The sequence below is a fragment of the Anabas testudineus genome, chromosome 24 (assembly GCF_900324465.2).
Source record: "Anabas testudineus chromosome 24, fAnaTes1.2, whole genome shotgun sequence".
Taxonomy (NCBI): Eukaryota; Metazoa; Chordata; class Actinopteri; order Anabantiformes; family Anabantidae; genus Anabas; species Anabas testudineus.
This window is the reverse complement of record NC_046632.1, coordinates 19663819-19675305: the sequence shown is the minus strand read 5'-3', so window position 1 is coordinate 19675305 and position 11487 is coordinate 19663819. Positions and strand designations below refer to the sequence as shown.

At 42.6% G+C, this 11487-nt stretch overlaps 1 protein-coding gene across 1 annotated transcript; it reads left to right on the top strand.

Moving 5' to 3' along the window:
• Positions 1 to 6082: 6082 nt before the first annotated feature.
• Positions 6083 to 8737, top strand: LOC113149246 (photoreceptor outer segment membrane glycoprotein 2-like). The gene is made up of 3 exons (XM_026341211.1): positions 6083 to 6663; positions 7774 to 8020; positions 8483 to 8737. Exons 1-3 carry the CDS (start codon positions 6083 to 6085, stop codon positions 8735 to 8737), a joined length of 1083 nt encoding a protein of 360 aa, XP_026196996.1.
• The last annotated feature ends 2750 nt before the right edge of the window (positions 8738 to 11487 follow it).

The window sequence follows — 11487 nt, the reverse complement described above, 5'->3', positions numbered from 1 at the left end:
TTGAATGGATAGAGGAGAAAGAAGAGAGGAGAGGAGCTCAGTGTATCAGTGGAGGTCCCCCAGCAGAATAACCTATAGCAGCAGAACTACAAGATAGTTCAGACTCACCTGATCCATCTCTAACTATAAGATTATAAAAAAGGAAAGTTTTAAGGGGGACTTCCGTTTCCGCTTCTTGGAGGACGCGCGTGTTTTTTCGTCTGAGAGCAACAGCGGGATTTTTAAACTCTACACAACATTTCTTCTACATTTCTACAACTCAGGTACGTTAAAGATGACTAATATTCAGCTTGTTCAGTGTGTGGAGTGCAGGATGTTTAGACCGTCTTCCTCCGTCGTTAGCGACAATTTTACCTGTGACAGGTGTGTGTTAGTTAGCACTCTGAGAGAGAGCGAGAGTAGTCTTATTTCTGTAGAAGACAGTCTGGGTGCCGCGGGCGGAGATAGCCAGTCCCCGACTCCGGCATTAGAGCCCTCACAGCGGGGCGAGTGGGTGACGACTCGGCGGCATACTCGCGCAGCCAAAGCTAAGGCTAAGGCTAAAGCTAGCCCACCGGAGCACACCACCCCCGCGCTTCATGTGTCCAACAGGTTTGCCCCTCTCAGTGATTCACCCGCTGACAATCCTGGAAGAACTCTGGTCATAGGAGACTCGATAATGAGACACGTGAAATTAGCCAGACCTTTAGGGGCTCCAGCGGCTGTGGTCAGGTGTATCCCGGGGGCCAGGGTACCGGACATTGAAGGCAATCTTAGGGCCTTAGGACAGCATAGCTTTTCTAAGATAGTGGTACATGCCGGAGCTAACGATATACGCCTTCGTCAGTCTGAGGTTACCAAGAATAACTTTAAAGAGGTGTTTAAATTAGCGAAGGCGATGTCCGAAGTGGTAATCTTCTCTGGCCCCCTCCCAATGAGACGAGGTGACATAACCTACAGCAGCTTATGGTCGCTGAACCGCTGGATGTCCAGGTGGTGCTCCGAAAACAACGTGGGCTTCATAGATAATTGGAGGACCTTTTAGGGCAAACCTGGCCTGTTAGGGCGGGACGGTGTCCATCCCACTCGGGAAGGTGCTGCTCTCATTTCTTGTAGTATAGCTCATAGTCTAAGATCAGGCCTAGTTAGTCGCTGACTACCCAGAGTCCAGGCCAGGGAGCAGACAAACAGGTTAACCAACCGTCTGCTAGCTGCACAGAGTCGTCACTCAGGGTTCAACATATTGAGACTGTGTCTGTTCCTCGAGCTAAACAAAAAGCTAGAAAAACCCAGAAAGTATGTTTTAATAATTTAATTAACATACAGACCTCAAATTCAGAGCACACTGATTGTGCAGCCAGCACCTCTGATCTGAAGTTAGGATTGTTAAATATTAGATCTCTTACATCTAAAGCTCTTACTGTTAATGAAACTATCACAGATCAGGAGTTTGATATACTCTGTTTAACAGAAACCTGGATTAAACAGGATGAGTATGTAGCTTTGAATGAAGCAACTCCTCCTGGATACAGCTACATTCACCAGCCTCGTCTGACTGGTAGAGGAGGAGGTGTCGCAGTTATTTACAATGATAAACTGACTATCGTACAAAAGCATGTACACAAATTTAAAGCTTTTGAATGTCTTTATAGTAACATAACAAGTATAGATACGAATATAAAGTCTGCTCAGCCGATCCCGCTAATTATCATTTACAGACCCCCAGGGCCCTACTCTGAATTTCTTTGTGAATTTGCAGATTTCCTTTCTAACCTAGTTGTTTCTGTAGACAAAGCGTTAATTGCTGGAGATTTTAATATTCACTTTGAGAATCCAGAAGACCCTCTGAGAACAGCATTTATGTCCATATTGGACTCGTTAGGAGTAGATCAGTGTGTAGTAGGACCCACTCATAAAGCGGGTCACACCTTAGATTTAATAATATCATTCGGTTTAAGTATAAGAAATTTACTTACGCTCCCACTGTCTGAAGTTATCTCAGACCACTATCTTGTTTCAACTACAGTGTGTCATATTAACAATGTATACTCAGCGCCGCGCTATCGCATTAAACGTACATTTACATCAACTACCGCACAGAGCTTTATTAGTAATCTCCCAGAGTTATCAACTTTGATTGGATCACCGTCTGACACCACAGAACTAGACCAGGCGACTGAATATCTCGAGTCGTCGTTGCGTTATACCTTAGATAATGTAGCTCCAGTTAAAAGAAAAGTCATCAGAAATAAGAAACTTGCTCCTTGGTATAACGATGACACGCGCGTCTTAAAACAGACTACTCTGCCTGGATGAGAAAAAGACACCTTCAACTCAACATACCCAAAACTGAACTTCTAGTCTTCCCTGCCAGACCTTCAACTCAGCACAACATCAGCATTAACATTGGATCTGCGGTGATATCCCCTACTAAGTCAGCCAGAAACCTGGGGGTCATCATTGATGACCAGCTGACCTTCACAGATCACATCGCCACAGTCGCTAGGTCGTGTAGATATGCCCTCCACAATATCAGAAATATCAGACCCTATCTGACGGAATACACAACCCAACTCATTGTACAGGCGTTGATCTTATCTCGCCTGGATTACTGCAATGCACTACTGATGGGTTTACCGGCATCCACGACCAAACCCCTCCAGATGATCCAAAATGCGGCAGCACGCCTCATTTTCAATCAACCTAGAAGGTCTCATGTCACACCGCTCTTCAGATCTTTGCACTGGCTTCCTGTGGCTGCAAGGATCAGGTTCAAAGCTCTGTCTCTTGCCTACAGAGTGGTGAACTCCACAGCTCCATCTTATCTCAATTCAATCATTCAGGTCTACATCCCCTCCCGTCCACTGCGCTCAACCAGGGAACGTCGTCTGGTGGTACCAGCACCACACAGTCGACACCAAGGAAAACTGTTCAGCTCAGTGATCCCAAGATGGTGGAATGAGCTGCCTATCTCTGCACGCTCAGCCACCTCACTTGCAATCTTTAAAAAACTGCTGAAAACAGAACTCTTCCGCATCTTCCTTTGCACTTAAAAAAAAAAAAAAAAAAAAAAAATTCTACCCTTTCTTTCTAACATCTCTTGAAACAGTAACACTTTTTTGATAGCACTTTGCTTTGATGTTGTTTCTTCTTGACTTAGATTTTGTTTGCTTGCCTTGTTCCTCACTTGTAAGTCGCTTTGGATAAAAGCGTCTGCTAAATGACTAAATGTAAATGTACTCGAAAGTTAGAACGTAAATGGCGCCAAACTAAATTGTTAGTATTCCAGATAGCGTGGAAGGAGATACTGCTGAGAGTTGAGGGAATACTAGGCTCAACAGAACTATGACTCTTTGTCAGCCTGGCTAGAGTGCTGAAGAGAAACCGAGGGTTGTTGTTATTTACCTCTATTAATGAGGAGTAATTCAATTCCATTCAATTTTATTTGTATAGCGCTTTTAACAATTGTCATTGTCGCAAAGCAGCTTTACACAAGCAAAGAAACTATGGAAGTGTATTTGAACATGAATGTGTATGAATCATAATAATCAGATTGTCCCTGATAAGCAAGCCGAGGGCGACGGTGGCAAGAAAAAACTCCCTGAGAAAGCAACAGGGAGAAACCTTGAGAGGAACCAGACTCAACTGGGAACCCATCCTTATATAGGTGATCACATACTATATGTTATATATTATATGTAATTTTGGTTGTCACTTTGTTAGTGTTTTGTTTGTTAGCTGTCTTTCTTGTTTGGTTCCCCTTGTCCCCTGTATTTTGAATCGGGTGTTTAATAATAAACCTTTTTGTACGTACTTGTTTGTCCCATCTATCAGTTTGTAACAAAAACTATGAAATGATCTAATAGTGAATTAAAGTCAGTGTTGAGGCAGTTATCATCAACAGTTATCATCAACATCTACATGGATATTAAAGTCACCCACTACACTATATACTATATACACTAAACTCAGCGTAAGGGACAGGAGGACGGTACACAATAACAAACAGGACTGGTTTTTGATTTTTCCAGTTAGGATCAGAGAGGCTAAGAGTGAGGCTCTCAAATGAATTAAAACTATGTTTAGGTCTGGGGTTGATTAACAAACTTGAGTGGAAGATTGCTGCTACTCCTCCACCCCGACCTGTGTTTCTAGGAACATGATAATTAACATGACTTGAGGGGGTTGACTCATTCAGAGAGACATATTCATCCTGCTACAGCCAGGTTTCAGTAAGACAGAATAAATCTATTTGATGGTCAATTATCAAATCATTCACTAACAGGGATTTAGACGAGAGAGATCTGATAACAGTCCACAGTTGATTATTTTCTTTTTATTTTGTTCTGAGAGAAGAGTCGTCTTTATTTTTATTAGGTTTTTATGAATAACTCCTCTTGTGTTAGTTTTTGATATAAATAATTTAGGTACTCGGGGAGCAGACACTGTCTCTATGGGGTTGTGGTAGTTTTAGGGGGGTGACGGCTGTAAGGAAGCTGCAAAGAGGTGTGTAAGACTCTGTCTCTGCGTCCTGGGCTCCACTCTGAGATGTCAGGGTTTAGGTCGTCTAATAAACTCTGTCATATTTCTTCCAGAGAAAAAAAAAGAACAACAAAATAAGTGGATACTCTCCAGCACAGCTTCCAGCTGACACTTCAGCTGGTAAATGGTGGGTTGGAGCTTATTACAAGGCTGATTAGCAGTAAGAAGATTAGAACACAGGAAGCCAAGTTAACAAGCATCTCAACCTGTTTTCTCAGCTGTAATATTTCCTTTGTGGCTCTCACTGTGGCCAAACCCAGCTTGCCTGAGGATGACAGGAGGTTGAAAGGAGCACAGATGGACAGCTGGTGATGCCTGACAGCTTTAAGTTAACAAGGTAAAACTGTTTTTATCCCTAGTATAATGTGGTTTGGTTGAGTAAGAGGATCTGAAACAGCCACTACCTTGTAGTCGTCATTTTTATTTTTGTTCCATTCAAGTGTAGAAAAATTCTGCTTATGTAACATGAAGACAATGTTCACAATATTTTCTTGTAAATGTTACTGAAGTGTTGTTTATGAATGTAATGATTAATACAAACATGTTCATCAAGAAACATTTGTGTTATGATGTCAGACTTCATAATGTCACACTTATTTCTTATTTTATAATAATATACACTTAAGTATCTTCTTCCTCAAATCCATCCTGCAGCATCTTTTCTCTACGAAGAGTCTGCCTTTGTAATATGTAATCTCTTGGCTCCTATTATGATTGAACTACAATATTACACAGTTTTTCACTGTTGCGGGGTTACTGAGTAGAACCTAGTATACCAGTATATCTACAAATATGTTCTCACTGAGGAACATACTTCTCTCTGACAAAATTTGTTTTGATGTGACCAATTTACATATAACAGATTTGAAACCAAGTGAACATAAACTTTCATCTATAAAGTACATATAGGTGTTCTTCTAGTTGATGTTTGATTTGGATTGTGGTGGGGAAAAAAAATTCCTCATGTATTTTAGCTTTGTTTCTTTTCCAGAGTCAGTGATCACATGCTGGTTGTGTTTCGGAGTTGTGGACTGTAACCAAGAGCACCTAAAATATCTCACAAAGCTCCTTATGACGCTCTGCAGACAGCAGTCGCTGGCACAGCTTTCTTTAAGGAGAGGTCCACCCTCAACCTTGATTTCAGCCTTTTAGACCCCCGTGGACTGGATATGAGGATTAGGATTTACCACACCCACAGTGTTAGACGGTCCCTGATAGGATCTGAACTTGAGTTTAGATATACACTCAGCAACGTATTGTTGAGCTAAGGCAGGAGGCTCCCAAATAGCCAAGTGCAACCTGTTGAAGGACCCACCACTCATTTCATGAGCATCTCGGTAAATCTTGGAAATTACATTTTCTGAAAGTAACACCTACTGATTGGATTAATCCCGTCATTAATCTGCAATCATGTCATGAACAAACCCTTTTTCTTGTTGCATTAATTCACATTTATGCCATCATAGATGTTTTCAATGCAGTACCTAGAGATTCTAATTGGTACTGCACCCTAAGGCATGTTTGCAAGTGCTTGGACGTGACATAAACCCGGAGGACTGACATGGCAGTTGGTAAGGTGACGTTTACCAAAGCAGAGAGAGAGAAGCTCGCTGAGGTCCTGTGTCTGCTCAACTGGATCTCTGTGGTGACAGGAGCTATCCTCTTTGGTCTGGGCTTATTCCTCAAAATTGAGATTCAGAAGTGGCAGGAAGTGATGTCAGACCAAGGGATCCTCTATGTGCCACATATGTTGATCACCACAGGTCTGGCAGCCTGCAGCATCAACTTTCTGGGTGGGAAGATCTGCCTGGACTGTGCTGACACCAACAAGTTCCTGCGCTGGAAGCTGGTGATGATGCCGTATATTATTTGCACCTTTTTCTTTACCTCTTGCGTCCTGGTGGGGGCGCTCATGTGCTACAGCATCCGCAGTCACCTGGAGGAGTCGCTGCTCCTGGGCCTGCGGCACGCCATGCGACACTACAAAGATACAGATACACCAGGCCGCTGCTACCTGAAGAGAACTTTGGACCTGCTGCAGATCCAGTTCCACTGTTGTGGGAACACTGGGTATCGGGACTGGTTCCAGGTCCAGTGGATTAGTAATCGCTACCTAGACATGACCAACAGCGCTGTGATAGAGTAAGTGGAATCATTTGTGCTGATATTCACTGGAGTCTTTGGGATTTGAGAGGATGTTGGGTGATTCCTGTATATCCTGCTGGGTTCTGGCAGATTGTTGGTCTAGTAGATTCCATCAGATTCTAAACAATCCTGATTTATGCTAGAAGATGCTCACTGATTCTGCACTTTATAGTATAATCTACTGGATTTTGTCTGATTACATGAAACAGTAGAAAGTCCCATTTAAATGTGTTTAACACGGAGCTCATTATTAAGACCAAAATCTGTGATTTGTTGATTGACTTGAACATTTCTAAACCATGATGCTCCCTTCATGGTACTTTACTATTGAGATGATATTTTCATGTTGTGGTGGGCCACCACAGAGAAATGTGACCAGTGGCGATTCATGGTTATTTCACAGTGTTCAGTCCAAGGTCTCTTTTTTTCACTAATGGAAATGGTCAATATTTCTTTGTTGGTAGACAGTAAATGGAGTTTTTTAAGATCAACGCCACTGGTTTACTGCAGTTAAATCTGAATTCCACTGAGATTAAAGATCAAGGGATTAATTAGGCTTTGCAAACGCTGTTCAACTTAGGTTCTCAACTCAATATAACCTGTCTGCAGGATTGAGACAATTTGTCACATGCTATTGAAAAGTGTCTTCACTACTGTTTTCACTTGTACACTGTGTACATGCTCTTTGACATTCAAACCTAAGTCAGTGACTGCAGGACTTGCAGGACATTTCCGCTGCATGCAACAATAGCAGTAGTGACACTAGTAGTAGGGATTAGTTCTAGTAACTGCCAAAAAATTGCTGTTCAGTATCAACTGGACTTGTTTTGATTTCTTGAAGACATTTCACCTTGCTTCCAGGAGCTCTGGAAAAGCAGACTTAAAGTGCAACAACCCACACTAGTGATTCGGGGACTCCACAGGGTTATAAGATACTTTTCCAGCTATTCAGCCAGTACTGATGAAGGAAGGTAAAACATCTTCAAGAATTTAAAACAAGTCCAGTTGCCACTGAAGAACGTTTTTTGGGATAACCATGACCTGGATGACTAAGGATCTTCACAGATGTTGTAGTTGTTATTCCTGACACCTGCTCCTCCCTTGTAGCCGTCTAAGAAGTAATGTGGAAGGAAAATACTTGACGGACGGCGTTCCTTTCAGCTGCTGCAGCACCTTCTCTCCACGACCCTGCATTCAGCACCAGGTCAGCAACAGCTCAGCCCACTTCAACTATGACCAGCAGCGCCAACAGCTGAACCTGTGGAGGAAAGGCTGTCGACCAGCCCTGTTAGACCACTACACCAGCATCATGCAGTCCATCGGCCTCATTGTGCTCCTCATCTGGCTGTTTGAGGTACTGCAAAGCCAGGCTTTGGCTGCTGACTCTCAGATCGAAGATTCACTGTGATACAACAAAATCAGTTTCATTTCTTAGTATCCAGTACAGAGAAATAAGTGTGATAATGAGGCACCTTCCCAAGACTGTAGAGCTGTAAATGGTCTGCACTTATATAGCGCTTTTCTACCTAGCTGGTACTCAAAGCGCTTTACACTGCGTCTTATACACCCATTCGCACACACAAGCACACAAAAACTTACACACCGATGGCGGAGCTGCTATGCAGCTGACCTGACTCACCATTGCACTCCTACACCACTGAAAGATGGTCAGAGACCGGGGTCATATTACTAGTCTACAACAACTTCAGGACATTTATCAGACTTTACACAGCGCCCCAAACTAAACCCCAGACACACACTGAGGACAGTGTTCGACAGCATACAACATTAAATAAACTGTTTTTCTTTTCCCCAGCTGTTGGTTCTGACAGGGGTCCGTTACCTGCAGACTGCCATGGAGAACGTTCTGCGACTAGGTGACCCAGACTCAGAGTCAGATGGTTGGATTCTAGAGAACAGCTTGGCTGAAACCGCTCGGTCCAACTTCAACATTATCAAGAATTTGGGGAAGTGTTATCAGGTCGACGACGACCCTAACATCAATGTGCCAAACGTCACAGCTGAGCAGGAGTTGCCATCCCAACAGGTCCAGATCCCTGTGGCCAGCTAGCTGTGACCACCTGAACCGGACGAGTCACAGCCCTCAGAAATTCCTGAATGATACCCTAAGTTTTTGAGAGGCATCCAAAAAAAAAGAAAGAAACGTGTAACTGTTGCAGCCTCTGCAGATCTGATGGACCACCAAAGATCACTGCCTTCAGATGTAGCTGATGTGTTTGTTTTTTTCCCTGTGGGTATGACACAGGTGCCTCCACACCTATTAAACACAGAGAAGCTAAGACCTGCTCATTTTCATTTTAAAATGTGGACTCAGGTTTCAGTAATTCATCACCGTGTTGAGGAACGAAGAGTGCTGACGACACTGGACATGAAGGGCTGTGTTTTAAACATGAGTGAACAACAACCTTTGAATCAACTCATATTTATACTTCACATTTTCATCCTTTGATATTTTGTGACAAAGTATTTTGTACTTTTGTACTTGAAGGCATTACTCACGGACAAACCAAGACAAGGACACTTTAGTTTTGTATGACAACACATTCCTACCTTTTTGGATCTAACATTTGAATGTGTACATTTACTGCAAATGGTGCTTGTGTACTGTAAAATACAGGGGTTAGTTTAGTACCATAGTAACTAGTATCCACCATGAGGAGAAAAACTGTCTGTAGCTGACTACTTTGAAAGGTTTAGAAGACATTAACTATCATAACATCCCACGAGTATCTGAAATCAGCAGGCTGCTACTGCTATTACTACTGCTTCTACTACTACTACTACTACTGATAGTGTACCGTCTCCTAGGTGGGCATATTTACGGATGACACTGCTTTCCACAATATATTCACTCCTGTAGAAAACAATAAAACACAACACAGATTGTCTTCTGATCTGTCCTGCATGTCTGACCCCTCAGCAATGTGTAGCAGCACTGTGAGAGTCATCTTTTTCTTCAACACATGTAAACATCATTTGCCAAGCATTACCATGTATATAAGCGCCACACAAGGTAACTTAGACATATTTCATGGCAACTTTGACATGTCTGTAACAAGAGCTAAACACATTTACAGGAAAACATTAGATCTTTTCCAAGTCATAATAGCAACTTTTTAAAAAAGTCAACACAATTTTGCGTTAAAAGTTGAACAGTTGAACCATGAAAAACAATATATAGTAAACCAGTATAAAGTAGACCGGAGCCACCTGGTGGCCAAACGGGAAGGTGCATGGTGTAGGGTGATAAATGAAAACTACAAAATAAAAAAAATGACACATACAAGCAGAAGATGCAGATTGTCTTCTAATCTGTCCTGCACGTCACGTGAGAACAGCTGCTAATATAAGGACGATGTGCAGTAATACAGATCTCACAGGAATAATCAATATTGTTCAATGAGATAAAAATTTACAACATTGCTTAGACGTGATAACAGATTACATTTTTATTTAACTCTGTTAAATTGATACTGATACTATTGATACTGATACTATTACTACTGATATCTGGAAGTTGGGTCATGGCAGCTGGACTTCAAAATGTTTCTCTATTCATCAAGTAGCTTCTTCAGTCTGAAGATAGTTGGTTAGGGACACTAATTTATGCTTCAGGTTTGGTTTCACTCCACCCCCTGCACTGAATAGACTAGGAAGGGGGAATGTGAAGGATGTAATAGTCACACCTCTGCCAAACCCCTCTATCACCTAAAGTGGGTTGTTAGGTGTCCAGCCTGGTGCAGGTGTGAACTGGTCCTGATCTTTCTGGGGATGGATTAAAGGGCAGCATGATAAATAGAAGTAAGTTGTTCCAGAGTTTAGTGGCTCTAACTGAAAAAGCTCTGTCACCTCTAGTTGTCATTCTGACATCAGGGACATACAGAAAATTTCTACCAGAGGATCTCAGGCTACGTGCAGGGTAATAAGACTTAAACAGCTGGGGGAAAGGCCATGTAGGGCTTAAAAAGTTATTAATAAAATCTTTATTAATTTATTACAAAGAATATACTACTATAAAGACTGGGAACCAGGTACTCCAGGGTCTCACAGGTGAGTAGGTTGGTCTAAGGAGAAAGAGAGAGAGAGTCAGGCTATATACAATATAGCCCCTAATATAACCCCTAACCCTAATGGCTGCCACCCGCGGGCAGCAGGAAGTCTGGTTCGTAGGTCGGAGGCCGTAGATTCACTTCCCAAAATGGCCGCCACCGCGTGTAGTGAGTGGCTGGCCATAACTACAGAAGAAAACACTGGAGACTGGAACAAGGTGGGTTAGTAGGGTTAGTAATAGAATGAGAACCAACACACAGTGAAATAAAGGCTAAGCCCAGCCCTCCCGGTCGCACACTCTTTTGTAAATCCGTGATCCAAAACTCTTAGTCGAGGGGGTTGTCCAGGTTCCAGTTACCAGTTAGAGAGTTTATAAGTTTGTGACACTCACACAAAGGTCGATATCAGGTCCAGGGTCAGTCATAACATACATAAACGTTCTCAAGCCAAAACACAGTCCAAGAAGCAGTAACCGTAATACAAGTCCAAAAAAACTGAGATATCCACAGAAAGCAAACAAAGCCAAAGCGAGGTGTTGGAAAGGAGGAGGGGGGAGAAGAACAGGAGCAGATCCAAATGGAGTCTTCAGGGAAGAACAGGCAGAATGAGAAACACAAAACTCACAGAACAGATGAGGGTCAGGCAGAGTCCGAAACGGGCGAGGTCAATAACAGGTGATCCAATACAGAAGTCTCGCTGGATAGAGTTCACACGGGAAGTAGTAAAGACTATCTGGCGGGGAAAAGGAAC

Coding starts and splice junctions, on each gene's coding strand:
- LOC113149246 (XM_026341211.1), top strand. CDS start 6,083: ATGGCAGTTGGTAAGGTGACGTTTACCAAAGCAGAGAGAGAGAAGCTC. Junction 6,664..7,773: donor ACCAACAGCGCTGTGATAGA/GTAAGTGGAATC, acceptor CCTCCCTTGTAG/CCGTCTAAGAAGTAATGTGG. Junction 8,021..8,482: donor TCCTCATCTGGCTGTTTGAG/GTACTGCAAAGC, acceptor TCTTTTCCCCAG/CTGTTGGTTCTGACAGGGGT.